Consider the following 18,619-nt stretch of genomic DNA (forward strand, 5'->3'; position numbering starts at 1 on the left):
TTAATGCCATTATTATAACTACTAAACAATCGTTACTTAAAATGAAAGATATTTTTTTGTCAACGTCCAAATGATCTTTTAAAATGATTTTCCTACATTTGTAACCTCTTCAATCAAGTTGAAAGTTCTATGAAATCAAAGAATTATTAATACCCCATGATTAATGGGTTTTAAAAGTCAATATAATTTTAAATAGAAAGCAATATGTTAAATCAAATATACATATTTAATACCCAATGCGTTGGTAGGTGCAAGTGCAACAATTTCCTTAAATAACATTGCAACAGCTCAGAATAATCACGGGTATAATTATGTTTTTCAAAAAAAATGATGACGATGACGATAATATTTTTGAGACCAAGATTGATTCTAAAGACACAGGAGAGGAGGCAATTTGAAGGATCATACTCTAAGGATTGAAGGTCAAGATAGAAATAAGATATAGTCATCAGAAACTTTCCTGTAATCCTTTTTCCTCTCCCACTGCAAAGTCAGAAATACGTCCAGAGCAATGATATTCTGAAATATATGGTAAGAAATTCGATTTAATTGAACCTTTTCATCAACAAAGGGTATTGCACCAAGTAAAAATCATGCAATGTACCATAGCTCCAACAAAGGAGTGAGTTCTTTCTCCTCCAGTGAAGAAGTGTATTGCCTGCCAATGAGAACCAAAGAGAGGCGAATCTGGAAAATGGAAATCCAGAACTGGAGGTGGTATTGGGGAGAAGGTGATGGATGTGCCATATTTTATAGCTCCAAAGCCACTAGAGCGATAACAACTGCGACTTGTGATCGATGCCATTGAATATGAAAGTTCCAGACATGGGTACAAACTGTCGGGTGATTAGCTGAAGAAAAGATAATACAAACTTTCAATTTCATGTCTAGTAGATCTGTGAATTTTAACAAATTAAAAAATTCAGACTAATTTTGTATCATAAAGGTTCAACCGTTCAGGAACCAAATAAACACACGAACTTCAAAATTCAAGGACTAGGTTTGTAATTTAACATATCAAATTCAGTTGACATCGAATACAGCCATTGCAAGACATAGAAGAAAAGGCCCAGAAAGTATTGAATTTTACCTTGATTACTTCTTGTGATGCAATTCCTCCTGTGAAGGCAGCGACTACATGGAGCTCTGCTGCACCGAATCGGCACATCTCATTAATGAGGTCCTCTGATAAGGTCAAGCCATTGCAACCCAAATCATTGAGTAGGCCAACGGCAGTAGTTTTCAATCGAGATATGTCCTCATCGATCCCACTGCAAGACATCTCAATTGATTAAAAGTCTACATCATTAATGAAGAATAAGTGGTGGTAAATGGTAGAACACAAAATCCATTTAAATCAGCATCAGGCACTACCCGTCAAATTGCCCAGGAAAACTGTTGTAATTTGCAGCAAAGCGATCAACAGCTCGAAGCAGAAGATAAAATCCAACTGCCACACTAGAAGAAGAGGAAGCAATATCAATAGATTGCAGCTATTTGTACTGGCTAGTAAGATGTCTGTACATACGCCTTTCAATTCATTACATTTTGCAGATTAGCGTTTACTTCTTTTTTAAAATGAATAAATAAATACATATATATACACACATATATATAAAGAGCTTTAGTAAACAAATGCAGAGAAACGAAACCATCATATGCAACAAATAAATTGATTGCAGTAATTTTGGATGCTTAAATAGATAATGAAATGGTGATCAGACAAGAGACAACTCTCCCTGGTACAATTGATTTCATGAAACAACTTTATCAACCAGAAAGAAATAAACCAGAATCAGCACAAGGATGTTGAAAGGACAAATACTTGTAAAAAAACATGGATGTAACACAGTTATCCAAATTTAAGATCAACAATAAATAGTTTATACACCACTGAATAAATAAATCTATTTATTTATTTATTGTTGTGGAAAAATACAAAGGATAAACAAATGTAAGTATTTCTGAGAACAGAACCAAAAGCACACCATGAAGTCCATAAATTTCTAAGCCCAGTTCGGTAAACATTTCGTTTTTGGTTTTTGGTTTCGGTAAACATTTCGCTTTTGGTTTTTGAAAATTAAGCCTATTTCCTTCCTACTTCTTACAATGCTTTGCATCTTCCGTAAGTACAATGGTTGAATTCTTAGCCAAATTCTAAAAACAAAAATGATTTTTTAAAAGCCACCTTTTTTTAGTTTTCAAAACAGGGCCTAAGACTATTGATTTCATGCTCTCTCGTATTTGAATACAAAGTAGTAAAAATTTTGCCACCGAATATAGTAAAAATATAACCAGAAATGAACATAAGGAGCACTTTGACTAATTTAGTGTCACCTAAAATCCTCGTCAGTTAGATACTTCTGTAGCTCAGGTAAGAATGGAGAACTGAACTCATCCTCAAGTGAACGATATCTGCAAACCTACAAAAATTTCACTTAATCCATTAGAAAAAATACAGCTGTATCTGTGTGCATTAGTAGGCGCATCTCATCTATTCCATTCATTTGCCTCAGTTGAAGTAGATTAAAGTTTTTGAGAGCAATATATTCAGCTATAATGCACTACACAATCATACCACGCAAAAATTGTCTGAGCCAAGGGAGCTTTGTACATGAGGAGAAATTAAAAAATAATAATAATAAAAAATAAAACATTGGTGGATTCCAGGCAGGTAGTTCTTTAATTTATCAAGAAACAAAAAATGGAAAATTTTTCAACAAGATAAACATCCAGTCAGTTTGAGAAGAATCTGTCCTGTGATACATCCAAAACTCCACCTCGAATAAACTTAAAAATCCTCTGACCACAGACACGTCATGATTGTTAAATCATAATTAGGCTTTTCAAAAGGAAGATTCTTAGAATATCATGGAAAATGGCAGCTTTAAATTGGAAGGACACTGCCTTATCAACTTAGGATAATGATAATAATAGTGCATACTTTCAGCTTTCTTGCATTTTTGCAGAAGCTTTTGATTGTCGTCTTAGAGATGCTATTTGGATCTCTGCCAACTTTTTTCAAAATGTTCCTTGCTCTTTCCTCTATTATCTTAAAGTCAGCCTCTGCTTTAGCTTGATAGATGTTCTGCAAATTAACATAGTGCCTACAAAAGGCAGAATCCAACTCTTCAGTCAATAAATCAGTTAGTTAAATCTCACAGTACTACCGAGAAAATTGAGTCACTAACTCAGTTGAAGATGTCATATCTGGTATTGATCCTTCCATGGGTGCCTCGCCACCTCCTTCATTGGCTATGAACTCCTGCAGAGAAAGAAAGTGAACAAACATTTTTAAGAAAAAAGGAGAAATACAGTTCAGGCTAAAGGTTTGGAAGTAATGCCTATGATAATGCCTACGATAGTACTGGAATTGCCAAATTAGTACTTGCTTTAATAAACAGATAGATGACAAACAGAGGAGAGAGTGAGACAAAGGTCAGGGATTAAAATAATATGGTTAAACGGCCAACTGTTTTAAGAATACTCAAGGTCCTTTTACTTCGAATCCAAAATGATTTTCATTCTATACAAAAGAGAAGAATAGCAGTAGCAGCATACAACATACTTCAATTCATTGTTTCCTACAATATTTTTATCAATAAAAAGAAATAAATATTAAGCTATTAATTATTATTGATAATATTCCTAAAATCAGTAATTTTAAGTCTTTAGTTTAATATAATAATAATATAAAAATGTACTATTGATTCAAAATTTCAATGACAAAATTACTTCACAATATATTTTGAAAATTTGGAGGATGGAAATAAATCAGAAGTGCAGTTAAATTTACTTGTGTAATTTAACAGCATGTTAATTCAAGTGAATTTATACTTGAATTTCCTTATCCCTCAAAAGGGATAATGAGAACAAACAAGTAAATCCACAAGAAGATCCTCCAAACCCTAAGGATCGTTAAGAATAGAATCAAGCAATTTCCAAACAATTCATCAATTAAATATCTAGCCATCATATGCATTAGAAGAATATGATAGTTAAGCAAGATGGCGGGAACTGGTCACTTTTAAGAACCTCAAGTATTTTACAAGTCTGATTGTCATAACTAGAATTAACACCTAAGAAGATCAATTGTTGGAATGTAACAAGTTGAACTCTAGAATTAGAAAATCTGGCTTCATGAGAGATAGAACTATAGTAATAGTACAGAATTTTCAGTAACCTTCAAAGCAGCCACTAATATCCAAAAATCCGATGAATTAGAATCAACTTCAGCACAGCTATCATCAACTATCTGTTTCAGATCTGGACCTGATATGAAGAAAATGATAAATAATAGGGCTCATATATGTAGACATCTAAATAGATCTGTCACCTTTTAGGTACTAAAAAAAAAAAAACAGATCTACTGAGACTAATACTGCGAATACTACCGAACTCCACGATAGATATTTGAACAGAAACCTTAAAATACACCATCAAACACTCCAATTGACAATTGTAATTACATTGAAACTGAACCCAGTCTCTTATATATATATATATGAGAAACGGTTAACATATTTCATTGATAAGAATTAAGATGAAATTACAAAAAGGCATGTGATGCCATGATATCATAAAACGATTTCATTGTGCAGTGAGTGATGTATGACTGTAGTCACAAAAGAATGAGGTGAATTTACACCATGTGATAGACTGATAGATATATATGTAAGACGTTCAAAGACAGATGAGAACTCTACAGCTTTGTCCTCAAAGATGCATCTGTTTCCCTCAAGCCAATTGTTCCAAATAAAACCTTTACTGAAAAATTGCCATAAAACCGCTTTTTCCTTACTGAAAGGATGACCAAAGACTAGTGTCAGGAGAAGGATGAGAGGCTTGTTGAGGAAGATCATGTGGTAGTTGAAGGCGACCAATATCTTGTTCCAGAAAGCGCAAGCTAAATCGCAAGTGACAAAAAGGTGCATAATGGACTCACTATTCTTATGGCAAAGAACACATTAACTTGGGGCGGACACAATCCAGGGAGCTTTCTTTATCAAAATATCTGTGGTATGATGCATCTGTGGCTGAATTCCCTTCCCATATGAAAAATTTTACACTTTTGGGAATGTGACTTTTCCATATGTTTAAATAAAGGCCTTTGAAGAGTAGGATGCCACCGGAAGAAAGAAAGATTATTTGATAATGACTTTTCTGTGTACTACACCATGGTGTCCGTGATGTCCATGTACCCATTCTCAAAATGGTATATGTTCGAATTTTTCTAAAGTTAAGAGTTCAACATTTAGGTACAATAAGGGGTGATATTCCACAAGCCTTTCCATGACTTTCTGAAATAGCTGGACCATGTAAAATGAAACTTAACTCTCAGAAGAGCTAGAAAAATTAAACAAGCAGCTCCAACTTAAAAGAAAGACCTATTTTTTGTTTTTATTTTTCCTTTCCAACTTCCAATTGACACAAGATTGTACAGCTCTAAATACAAATGATGGAATTTGAGTAAGAGCAATAATAATAATATCCATGAAAAGATGTTTCAAAATTTTGAATATTCTACTGTGGGAAACTTAAAGGAGTCTTTCAATGCACAAGATCATGGAATAGTTGGAATAGCTGGAATAGCTGCGAACCAATGAAAGAACAGGAAGGGTCTTCTCCCAGATTTCGCTAGCAAACAGGCAGAAAGAGAAAATGTGTGACATTTTTTTGCACCTGGTAAACCAATCCAGGGACAGAACCACATGAGGAACCTTCTTCAAGATCTTGTCCTTGATATCTTCATGAGTTCCTCGAGAAAAATAAAATGATCATTCCATAAGCTGGTCATATTGCAATTTCCATCAACTAAGATTTAAAGAATAAATACATAAATAATTTATTAAAAAAAGAAAAGGAAACCCCATTTTTTAACCAAAGATTTAAGAAAAAAATTGAAATTAGAAACCTAATGTTTCATCTCCTACTATTGTTAACTAACTTAACGTTTTATGCTTTTTTTAGTGGAGTTCATATTTTATGTTAGATTTATATATATCCTAAAAATGTAATAATACAAAAGCATATCCCCAATATCTCTGTGCCCTAGCATTTTTCAAATTGGCATCTAGCCATGCCGTGTCATGTTGTGTCTTGTGTCCATGTTCGTGCTTCTTAGCATGCAGCAGTAGATGTGAATGCTTATTCGCACCTTTGTGGAGGGGTGTTGATGTTGACAGCAAAAGAAGAGGATGGTTGGTCGTGAAGGGGGAAAAGAAAAAAAAGTAAAGCCCTGGGTTGTCAGGAAGAAGAAAATTCTAGAAGAAAGTGGCCTGACAAATCATTTTTTGGGCTGGATTTTAATGAATTATTTGAGGCCCAGTGTTTTACAAAAACAGAAAATGTGGCTATAATACCATACTGGGTTTTGGCTGGCTCAGTAGGTTGCTTTTACGTGGGCTTTTGGCCAGCAAAAAGAAAGGGTTAGTGGGTTGTTTTTGTTTTCTAACCACACCTTGAAGGACAAGGTGTGGTTACCTTGAAGGACGAGGTGTGTCTGAGGGGCAGGTAATGACAGAAACATTATTTGAGATATATTAGTAGTTAGTGAGGGGAGTTGTTAGGATATTGGTTATAAATAGAGGGAGTGAAGAATGAGAAAGGGGGGAATATTTTTGCGAGTGATTTAAGCCTTGAGAATTTTCAAAAGAGGGAGGGTCAAGTACCTTTTGGTTATCTTTTATCTTTAAATACATTTGGTTTCTATCAGAAAACCACTATCCAAAGGCATGCCTTTCAATATAAATTTTCTATGGCCTATCAATATGACAGGAATGGTACTAGAGGGATATTAAGGGTATATTAGTTATTAGTTCGTTAGAGAAGTTTTGGTTATAAATACAGTAAGTAGGGAAGGAGATGGGAGAATATTTTTGGTGAATGGATTAGGGCTTGAGAGTGATCTCAAGAGATTGGAGGGTCCAAGTACCTCGAAAACTTGATTCATCTTGTAATTCCGTTATTGTTTTACATTTAAATATATTTCAACTCTAAGGGATGGACTTCCCTTGTTTCGCTATGGATTTGGCATAATACATTTTCTGCTGCATCAGAAGATCTAGAAGATTTAGCTTTAGTAAGAGAACTTGAGCTTGCTCTCAATTTTTCCCAATAAAAAGCCCAAGAAGAGTAGGTTCAGGTTTACCATTTAAAGGATGACCAAGATGGGGAGATGCCAGAAAGGGTGTCCAAATTTCTGCCCAAGAATAGCAGAGCCCACAATAGATCATTCTGCTAAGCCAAATTGAGCCTCTCTATTAAGAAATCAACTCAGACAATTAGCGATAAGGAAAAGAGAGAGAATCCACAGTCCAATTATACCATAAATTTTTATCTTCCCTCACCTACCTTTAAAGATAATCGAACAATTGACGATAAGAAATGAAAACAAAGATTCACTTCTCCCAGCAAAGACCGAAGTTCTTAGCTTTGGAGATTTTCTCAGAAGTACAGGTCCACTTTACCAAAGGCTTTTTCTAGGCCTTATTTATTAAGAAAAAAACCTCTCTTTCTATTTCTTTGTTATTCATCAATATGATAAGCTCATTAACCATAGGGAAAAACTCAATGATTTCCAACGAAAGCAAATTAGGTGATGGAGATGGTTGAAGAGAGCCATCTTAAGCATTCTATCAGGACTTAGCAATGATTTTCTGTAAGCATTAGTGAGAATGAGGGAAGAAGTCGAAGAACATTTCAGAACCAACCTTCTACGGAATTGCTCGGGTTTGGTATAGTCGATGCTATCTCACATACAATCATACTCAATTCGATGGAATTGTTTGATCTTAAAGGAGTTCTATAATTTCGCACGTGAGGGGTTATTTCTTGGTTTCGTCCAGTCATTAATAACTTGATTATTTTTAGATAATAGTAGATAGAAACAACGATCGTAAGGAGTCCTATTGAAACCAAGAAATATAGGCCTGTCTACCATCCACACCAGAATAAATGAAGTTTTCCGAAAAAACCTGCTAGTGGAGGAAGACCTCCTAAGGATAAGAGACACAGGGCTAAAGAGAGAGCCAAAAGAGGATATTTTGTGTATAATCCTGCATAATCTCAAATGTTATCAGTTCCGGTACATAGACCAAATGATACGATGCGAGTAAAAGTTCCTAGATTCATGGCGATATAGAACAGCATATAAGTTATCATGCTTGCATATCCACCATTTGAGTCTCCAACAATTATTCCAATAATTACATATCCGATTTGACCGATGAATTGAAAATTCAATTGAGGATTACAAGAATGACACCACTGTCAAGCAATCTTGGAACATCTTTATTCTCCATAACATCATGCTTGCAAGTATTTCAACATATTTTAAATGATTCAGCAAATAACCCATCTTGACCTAGAGTCTTATTAGGCCTTAAAAAGAACTGCAACCAAATTTCATCTTCAGGGAAGAGGACCCTTCTAGTCAATGCTTTGATGAAAAGGGATGAAATTTCAACAAAAGACCTAGGATGTGAGACAACTCCAAAAGGAAAGACTACACAACAAGTAAGGAGTAACTGAGAGAACATCTTTCACAGATCAATATCTAAGACCAGGAGCACGTTTGTATTCCTAGATCAATTAGCCTAAATGCTTAAAAAATGCCTGCTTACTGATTCCATGAGGAGCAAAGACTTTGAAGGAAGCTTCAATAGCTTCTTTGTAGTTATCTTCATCCGTTGCAATCATCTTGGCTTTGAGGAGATCCTACAATGTCCGAGCCAGCAATTTAGTAACTATCACAAATCACTGATTGCAAAAAGCCAAAGGGAACGCAACCTTGAATGCTTTCTTCTCTTCTCTGCTTGATGGTAAACTACCACCATGGCTTTTGGCCCACTCTTCAGCCATCTTGACAAGAATAACAACGTATGGGGTGTGTTTGTGAGCAACAGGATCAGGAGCATTGAGATCAATAGTTTCAGCAAACCTGTCAGAGGTGAGTACATGCTATATCAAAATTTGAAAAAATGAAACTTCTATGCTCACAGTTCTCCAACCAATGGTCGTACTTGATAGTAAATTTCACAGTTTAGATAGACCAAAAACTAATACAAACAGACAATATTCACATTTGAAATCCATCCTATTGAAAAGATGGAAAGGCTGTGACTAAAAACTCTACCTCCTCAGCTCTGGCCATGGGTTATTTAACCGGAGATCATCCAGAAAATGATCAGGCTTTGATTCAATAACAGTATGCTCCTGATATGCATAGATAAAATATCTTAATTTAGCACCCTTGACTACATACAATATTTTATCTTTTGCAATCGTGTAGGAAGAACTTATTTAAAAAATCGAAACTGTTCGTGTAAGTGCAACCATATTGAAAATTTTGTGGCAGACAAGACCCCAATAGATATTAAGTAGCTTACACACAGGCTCAAAGAAGTCATAGTTAAGCTGTTTTGGGTCAGCATTTTACCATTTCGACCTGGAAAAGCTCCCAATCATGAGCCTCTATATCTCCAAGTTCAAGCTAAGCTTCACAACTAGTTATTTGATATTTAGCCACAAATCAGGTATATACACATAACAATTGAAAATGATAAGTTCAAGAAGGGCTAGTAAAGGATCCAGATTAGTCAACTATCGTGTGTCAGTCAGTTTTTTTTTTTTCCTAAGATGGTATTATAAATACTTTGATCCCTTTTTATGCATAACACATGATTATTTCTGTGTATAATATAATTTTACCATTGATCACAGTTTGCCTAAGGTTGGGAAATTGAACTATCATTAGCAATACTTTACCTTTAAACTGATTCTGACAAGCCCAGTGAGGCCATAAGAGCGTGCAACGACCAATATGACATTCGCATTCCTACAGATTTTATCTAGCTTCACAATCCACTCCTCAACCAACTGAATAAATTCAAAGTGTCCATTAAAAAGGGCAATCTAAGATAGTGAAAAGCTATATAAGTTTCTACCTCACATACAAGTAACAAAGTTATAAACTTGTAACATAGATACCATAGATACAAGTAAATCCTTAAAAACTACCCCATATAAAACTTTCTTCCCATCAAAATCTTAGAAAAAAATTTAATACCATAACAAATAACAGGGCATGAGTAATCCAAAAAACTCGCTATTTTTTTTTATTTTTTTTATTTTTTTTGAGAACAAGAAACAACTTCTCATTAATGTAGTAAAGAGGAATAAAAGATTAAAAGATACACTCTCAAAAGATGAGAAAAGGAAAAGATGCAAACAACAAATACAACCACATAGAGATAAGCTTACAAACAACTACAATCGACTTGCCTCCTTCAAATACTGCAAAGCAGAGGCTACTACGAAACTACCAACAAAACCCAAAAAAAGATCATCAACCAACAAAAGACCAACAAAGAGCAGACTAAAAACTCATCGACAATGCACAAATTAAAAATCCGATGAAAGAAGCTTTGGAAGAACCAACACCAAGAATCTGGAAAAGAAATTCCGGCTTCATGCCCAAACACCTTCCAACAAGAGAACAAAATAGAGCCCAACAAGTGATAATAAACCGTGACCACTTAGATCTTCCAAAAACCGCAAGCAAGAATTGAACCACTCTCTATAAAGCAACCCTTAGATCTTTACAAGAGGGGTGAATTAATTTAACAACACCCAAAAAAGACAATGAGATTTTGTGCACTCTCCACTATTGTTGAGGCTCCAGCCGTACACACAGGGATAAAACTATCTCCGCTCTTCTTTGCAGCCACGGCTTTAGAGGGGAAGCAAAAACCGTTTGGGGTCAAATTGCTAAATCTATGATTCGAGGAATTTGTATGGAAGTAAGAAAAACATCTCTTATGGCAAAACTTATCATTGGGAAGAAAGCTTTGAACTAATCAAGGTTCATGCAGTTTTTTCAGGGTGCCACTTCCCAAACTATCCAAAAGTATTCCATCCTTGAAAACTTTGTGTTTCTTACGAATAATAATGATAATAATAATTTCACAATGGTAACTAAAAGGAATACAACACAATCTGAGTGATATCAAAATCCACTGCACCAAGGAGACAAAGATGACAGGTTACAAGCGTGAGAAAAACCAAGAATTCCAGCAAAAAGAAGCAACATCAATAAAATAATAAGAATATAACAGAACCTGTGTGGCAACTACTAATGTAAACTGTGAAAAGAATGATGGCCTTGTTTCGATTAACGCCTCTGGATACTCTTCTATAAACTTAGCTTTTACAGCATCATTTAGTTCTTGAAGAAATGCACAGACACACTTTGCCTTCGACTGTCCGATACTTGATTCATCCACTAGATAAATAATCAAACAAAACAAGGGAAGGGTTAGTTGACAATTCATGTTTTTCTTTCCCGACGAAAGTAGACATAGCTCAAAAGTACTAATTAGTATTACAGTAAATTATTCACATACAAATGGACTGCAGAATTGGAGAGTAGATTCATTTTATTGTTGACAAAATGATTTTTCAAAAAGTTATTTCAGAAAGGCAATTCCTGAATGCTTCGATAGTACTCCAGTATGATCGATTTACCTTCAGATTTATTGAGCAGGTTAAATTAAGATAAAATGTCATTCGTAGGTCCATAGGCAATTACCAGTAACAAATAAGGGGTCCATTGCCAAAAGCAATAGTGACATAGTACTAACTTACCCATGAAGTTATTGCCAAGGTCGCCTTCATCTATCTTGGTACCATCAACAATAGTGATGCTTCCAATCCCTCCAAGAACAAGATTTTTCAAAGTCTCAGAACCTGTAGGCCCGCAGTTGAGAAGACAAATACTCGCTTTTTCAAGGGCTGCCTGCCCTTGTTCACCCCATATCCTACAATATCACGGGATAAAAGCGTTCAGAACTTAAAGGTAATAAAGATGATTAAAGTAAGTCGAACAAGTTTTCAAACGGATAACTTTGTCCCAAAAAAAGAAAGATAGAAATGCTCTACATAACCCATTTCTCAAAAGGGGCAATACTTCATAAAAACCAAGTTGGCGCCAGGAAGTGGGAAAAACCTAAGCTCGGAAGTAAATTCACTACAATAACTTAGATATCGTTGAGCAATACTTATGTACAATAAAAGAAAAAAAAAATCTGAAAACACGGAAATTCCAGCAATTCCTATCGAGAAAAACAGAATGTCAATAGTTAATCAGCTGATGGGTAACTATGCCGCCAAGAAATTGCGGAGAGTGTTACGCCAAATGCGGACTTGTTCTTACACATTTGCGGTTCTTCTCTTTCGGTAGACGAAAAAACAAATAAACCTAAACAGAAATTACCGAGAGAAGAAGTACAAACGAAATGACGCTGGAGTAATAGTATACTACTGGTATAGAGTTAGGGCAAAAAACAGAGAAAGAAGATAGATGCAAAGTATGGGAACATGAACAGAAGTTCAGCATCAAGGAATGAGATAATGAGCAGAACCTGAGTTGGCGATCGTATTTTACTTTGGGCTCCGCCATTTTCTTTGCTTCAAAGTTTCTGTATCGTTTTTCCCTTTGTTGAAGCTTTCTAAACCCGCGTGGGAGCGACGCAGTGAAGACACTGATGAAGAAGGGGAAATTGCCAAAAATAGGATAAAATTAGGGGGATTGAAGAATTTTAGGATGAGTTTTTAAATCCAGAGACTTTTATGACAAATGGGTACGTGAAATGTCAAAATTGCTCTCAAGTAGGAGAAAGGGAAAATACGGTTTTATGATTCAAAATCGAAAAACTTTTCTACCAATGACCTTTTTCTAAAAACTTTTCTACCACTACCTTTTCCTTGTGCGAAATTTTAAAATTACTCCAAATTTTTAAAAAACCTTCAGACCATTTGATGAACGCGCCTCTACAAATACTTTAAGCGAGCATTTAAATATTACTAAACGATCGGATAGAGAATTACTAAATGATCGTATAGAGAATACTAAGCGATCATTTAGCTAAATGTTACGCGATCATTTAGATATCCATTATGCGATCGTTTGGCTAACTGTTACACGATCGTTTAGTTTTTGTTATACGATCGTTGAGATATCTATTATGCAATCATTTAGATAGCTGTTATGCGATCGTATAGTTTTTGTTAAATGATCGTTTAGGTTTTGTTATGTGATCGTTTAGCTAATCATTACGCGATCGTTTAGAGATCCATTATGCGATCGTTTGGCTAACTATTACGCGATCATTTAGTTTTTGTTATACGATCGTTGAGATATCTATTATGCGATCGTTTAAATATCTGTTACGTGATCGTATAGTTTTTGTTAAACGATCGTTTAGGCTTTGTTATGCGATCGTCTAGCTAACTGTTACGCGATCATATAGTTTTTGTTAAATGATCGTTTAGGTTTTGTTATGCGATCGTTTAGATAAATCTGTGCTAAATTTGTAGAATACAATTGGTGTTGTACATTTAACTAAACAAATAAATAATTAAGCGATCGTTTAGGTAAATTTGTGCTAAAATTACATATTGTACAGTATAATTGGTGTTGTACAGAATATAATTGGTGCTAAAATTACATGTTGTACAGAAAAACGAAGCGAAAATTACATATTGTTTAGTCTAGATGGGTCAGTGTCAAGTGTTATCAATGTTTGCCTGCACGTTTTCTTGTTATGTCCTCTCTAACCACATCGTGTACATCTGTGTATTTTTCGTGGCTCCTTTCCAATTGAAGGTATCCTGACCGTTTGATGTCGACCTACACTTACTACCTTTTGCGGTGGTAGAATTGGTTCAAAATCTCCAACATCTTCAACCCATTCTTGACCGTGTCCGACTGGGAAGATTGGTTCGGCCTAAGCAGCAAGCACACACTCAACTGTAAACTATTTTGCACATAATATTTCTCAGAGTCGCTGCAGATATTGCATGAGAACATGGGATCTCGAGGCAATTAAACTCCATACACGTACATGTCCCTGAACGAAGATCAATCAACCCCCCCTAAATATCCATCGTCCACATTAATTATATGCATATCCATCGAAGAAACATGATATGTTCTAAACATCAATTCTGATTCCTTAAGAATACTCATTGCGTAATCAGTTACAATGTTTGTGCATGCCATTGCGTACGTTGGATATAGAACCAACCTTGTAGCCACTCATGGATATGCTCTAATAGCTTTGTGATTGGTAGTTCTCGACATCTTTCAACACTCCATTGAGGTATTTTACTATATTTTTCATCATTTTGTCATACTTACAATGGACTTGATAAACTCTTGCCCATCGTTGTAATCCAACCTCCTCAAGATAGGCCGTCACACCAGGATATTGATGGAGCTTAGCTCAATACATCTGAAAGTCAGACATTCTATACGCTTTCGCCACTAGGTAGAAATGTGGGATTATGTCCTTATTCTTGAATTTGTCCACCAAATTGTTTCGAATATGGTATATACACAGGGTATGAAATGCATCAGGGAATATCCTTGCAATAGCCTTTGCAATTGAGATGTGACGATCTGATATAATCACTAGATTGGGAACGTCTCCTATCGAAGCCTTCAAATGAGTCATGAACCAAGTTCATGATGCATCGTTCTCACCATCTACAATACTGAAGGCGATAGGGTATATGTTGTTATTTCCATTGATACACGTTGCTATTAACAACATACCTTTGTATTTCTCATGCAAATGGATCCCATCAACAATGATTACTGGGCGGATGCAGTTTAGAAAACCCCTGATACACAGACCAAGTGCCATGAAGACGTACTTAAAGTATTGTCCGTCCTCTACTTCAACCTTAAATATGGTACCTGGATTTGCAAGCTTAAGTGCCTCGCCATATGCCCTAACAACAGCATATGATCCTTCTAGCGACCCTCGTGCATTCACCAATCCGTACTCTCTAGCGTGATAAGCCCGTCCGTAGGTAATGTTCACTTCATATTCTCGTCGGACGTCCTCAATTATATCCCTTAGGCGGTATGTTCGGCCAACTTATTCGTATTTGGACTTTATTTAAGTGTCCAATAACCTAACTTTTTGTTTGTCGATGATTACCAGTTCTCATTTCAAGAGAACATGTATGTTCGCTGGGATATTTCGTCACTTTGAAGGAATCACTTTCTTTCATTTTTTTTTTTGCACAAACTCTCCACTTACATTCCTCCATAGAACATCGGATAGTTAGCAAGCTCTTTGTTGACTTTTTTACACAGTAGTCAAAGTTTTTTATTATTGCAACCATCGATAATTTAACTGACAAGTCATATTTCGAAAAGAAAATTTGACCGACCTTTATATCCTCGTCATTCAGACAGTCATGAGGTATTATGACGAGGTTGTCATACAATGGGCCCTCTAATGGTCCGGGTATATCAACAAATGGTTCGATTGGAATGGTGGAATGCATTAGAATCGAAGGCATCACAACCGGTGGAACGGGAGCAGATGGGGTTGGAACATGGATGTTAGTGTTGGAGAAGTTTGTAGACCTGAAGATTGTCCATATCCATGTTCAGTATTGAATTGTGAAGTACATTTGGGTTCACTATTCCGACCAAACCAAGCTTCACTTCGGTCATCCCCCAAGTTACATGGCTCAATATGATCATTAAGTTAAGACATGGTATGAATTGGATTGGGTTGATCAGTTAGATTGCAATGCTGGTGTACTCCATGACTCTCACAAGGTGTAACTGATATAAATAACGGCATCCGAGATGCCTCACTGCCTTCTAAAAAGAAGCTAAGATCTTCATCGTCGACTATGTCAATTGGAGGAGCCAAGACCAATAGATTGTAACAACATTTGATGTATATATCAAACATATCCAGATCGATATTCAGTTGTTGGTGCATTATACTCACTAATTCACTAATTGTTATATCATTTTTGACTTCTAGACCTTTCATATGACCACCAACATAATTTCTTCCGGACTCATCCCAATCCCCACCAAATTGTACAAAGATGCGAAGTAGAGCCATTGATCTACAATTGGATAAACAAATCATTGATAAGTGAACGATCGTGTATAAATTACTATGCGGTCGTGTATAAATTACTACGCGATCGTGTATAAATTACTATGCGATCGGGTATAAATTACTACGCGAACGTGTATAAATTACTACACGATCATGTAGTAAACGATCGTATAATAATGTATAAACGATCGTATTGTATAAATTAGTACACAATCGTTTATAAATTACTATGCGGCCGTGTATAAATTACTACACAATCGTGTATAAATTACTAAATGATCGTGTATAAATTATTACACGATCATGTATAAATTACTACACGATCATGTAGTAAACGATTGCATAGTAATGTATAAACAATCGCATAGTGATGTATTAACGATTGTGTATATATTACTACACGATCGTTTATAATTTACTAAATGATTGTGTATAAATTACTACACGATCGTTTATAATTTACTATACGATCGTGTTATAATTTATGAACGATTGTGTAGTAATTTATACACGATCGCATAGTAAACGATTGCATAGTAATGTATAAACGATCGCATAGTAAAAGATTGCATAGTAATGTATAAACGATCGTATCGTAATGTATAAACGACCGCATAGGAATGTATAAACGACGCATAGGAATGTATAAACGATCGCATAGTAATGTATAAATGATCGTCCAGTAATTTAATGCTAAACGACACTTATTATGAAAGCGATCTGGGAGAAGAAATCGTACATTGAATGAAGGGCTGAAGAAACTGTTGAAGGAAGAAGAAATGTGGACTGAATCTGACGATGAAAGCTACAAGAGAACAATGAGAGAATTTTATGGGGAGTTCGACGACAGAAAGTGAATAATGAGAGTGACGTTCTATTCTCTTCAGAATATTAGTTAGGAATAAATGTTTTAGTGGAATGTTGGTGGTGTATTGAATGCACATTGAATGAAGGGCTGAAGAAATCATAGAAGGAAGAAAAAATGTGGTGCAGTCTGAAGGCTGAAGAAAACTGGGGGTAATTTAGAAATTTCGCATGGGGAAAAGGTTAGTGGTAGAAAAGTTTTTAAGAGGTCATTGGTAGAAAAGTTTTTGGGTTTTGGGTCATTTTGTGAAATTTTCCCTTTTTTTGCTAGGTATAATTTCTATTTGATTTTTTTTGTTTTAAAATATTACACATTTAGTTCTTAAGTTTTGAATTTGATTTCAATTTAGTCCCTAAATTTTAAAATTTACAATTTTACCTTTGATATTTGAGTTTTGTTTAAATTTGGTCCATAGATTTCAAGATTATGCATTTTTACCTCAAATTTTCATTAAATACCCAAAAGGACAAATACAAGCAAACTAATAACCAAACTTGGTAAAAGTTTTACAAAGAAACTAGATACAACAAAGTATTGTTACAAGTAACTACATTATAATAAGTTTTGTTAGTGATCAAACATCAATCACTTGCTTGGTAGCTTCACCACTTTAGTATATTCGTGTCATACCTAGTAAAAATACAACATTAAACCTTAATTCAACACTGTGAATCAATCTCAAACTACAACGTAAAGTTTTCAATAGTTATAAACTTGGTTCAACATTTAGAAAGAATTTGAAATGATCTAAGTGAAGCTTCAATACCAAAAGATTAGTTTTTCACTCTAAAAGTTGAAAACATGGATGCTTAATGTTGTGAGTCTTCTTAAGCCTATTTTATTTATTGCTCTTTCCTTCATTTCATCACCAACTGCTTTCTTTGTGGTTGCATCTATCACCTGTATCACTTATTGGGATTGGTGTCCTAATTCTCCCGGAGTCTCGTAGTTTGTAAACTTTGTACACATTGTTATTAATAAAATAAACGTTATTTTATTTACATTTACTCATATCCAATAAACAAAGATCTGTGGTTATTGTATGTGAACTTAAACATGTATATGTGCTATACAAGTGGATCATACCTTAAGTAATAACCTAAAAGGTCTGTAGTATAAGGATAAAGGAAGGATGCCTTATCCTAGTGACACTACGGATACAGCTCGCTTTGTAAAGATTTGCAAGTGTTATGAACTACTACAGATGGTCTGATCCGGACCATTCATGGGGAGATATGCGAACGAAGGTGTCCTACACAAAGAGTTTGTATAAGACCGGACCATGAGATGATTTGTCTCTTTATATAAAGTCGTTGATACTTGAGACTTACATCTCACTAAAACCACCATAGGTGACATGACCTTAATCCTGAGTATTTCAGGAATTCTTGCCTATGAGGGTAGTCCTAGTGGCCAAATTGTCAACTTAACAAGCCTACCTTTTTGGGGATTTGTCCGATTGGGGAGCTAGAAACTCAGTTACACAAGACAGAATTCACTCATTCCCCGAAGTAGGGGTAAATAGATAGATTTCTCCCTTGAGAGCTGATTCTGGGTCTTGAACATAGTGGCCACATCCTTTCTTTGGAAGAGAGGACCCAATCATAATAGGCTATGACTTATTGTTCATTAGAGGAATCAGTGGTACTTAAGGAGTTAGATGTAACTACAGGGGCAAAACAGTAAATTGGCCTAACTGTACTTACGAGCGATCTTTGAAGGGTTATCACACTGTTGATTAGTTGATATGGACACAAAAATATATACGTAATGAGAAGAGTGCAGTTGTCGATCTTTAGTAGAGTGCCCGACAGTT

General features: G+C 35.3%; 1 protein-coding gene across 3 annotated transcripts; it reads right to left on the minus strand.

The window, feature by feature from the left end:
- Nucleotides 1-143: 143 nt before the first annotated feature.
- LOC120088256 (NEDD8-activating enzyme E1 regulatory subunit AXR1) lies at nt 144-12,667 on the minus strand. 3 transcript variants are annotated; one of them, XR_005484884.2, is made up of 15 exons: nt 12,423-12,635; nt 11,647-11,819; nt 11,121-11,284; nt 9,769-9,879; nt 9,137-9,216; nt 8,791-8,941; nt 8,625-8,718; nt 4,184-4,272; nt 3,192-3,265; nt 2,945-3,107; nt 2,338-2,423; nt 1,375-1,458; nt 1,091-1,271; nt 605-851; nt 144-519 (listed from the first exon to the last, which is right to left on the minus strand). XR_005484884.2 is itself a non-coding variant. In XM_039045410.2 (14 exons), exons 1-14 carry the CDS (start codon nt 12,458-12,460, stop codon nt 768-770), a joined length of 1,572 nt encoding a protein of 523 aa, XP_038901338.1. In that variant the 5' UTR covers nt 12,461-12,667; the 3' UTR covers nt 144-767. The 3 variants fall into 3 exon arrangements, 2 of the variants coding, with proteins under 2 accessions (XP_038901338.1, XP_090162081.1); XM_039045410.2 differs by having other exon boundaries at nt 144-851; nt 12,423-12,667; XM_090305955.1 differs by lacking the exon at nt 12,423-12,635 and adding an exon at nt 12,275-12,414 and having other exon boundaries at nt 144-851.
- Between the last annotated feature and the right edge of the window lie 5,952 nt (nt 12,668-18,619).

The sequence above is a fragment of the Benincasa hispida genome, chromosome 10 (assembly GCF_027475165.1).
Source record: "Benincasa hispida cultivar pf3 chromosome 10, pf3_genome.v1.1, whole genome shotgun sequence".
Classification (NCBI taxonomy): domain Eukaryota; kingdom Viridiplantae; phylum Streptophyta; class Magnoliopsida; order Cucurbitales; family Cucurbitaceae; genus Benincasa; species Benincasa hispida.

What these genes read in the sequence shown, in the direction of transcription:
- LOC120088256 (XM_039045410.2), bottom strand. Translation starts at nt 12,460, where the DNA reads ATGGCGGAGCCCAAAGTAAAATACGATCGCCAACTCAG. An exon ending in TTGTCAGAATCAGTTTAAAG is followed by an intron (nt 9,217 to 9,768) that starts GTAAAGTATTGC and finishes TATGCATATCAG; the next exon opens with GAGCATACTGTTATTGAATC. An exon ending in GATATGACATCTTCAACTGA is followed by an intron (nt 3,108 to 3,191) that starts GTTAGTGACTCA and finishes TGCCTTTTGTAG; the next exon opens with GCACTATGTTAATTTGCAGA.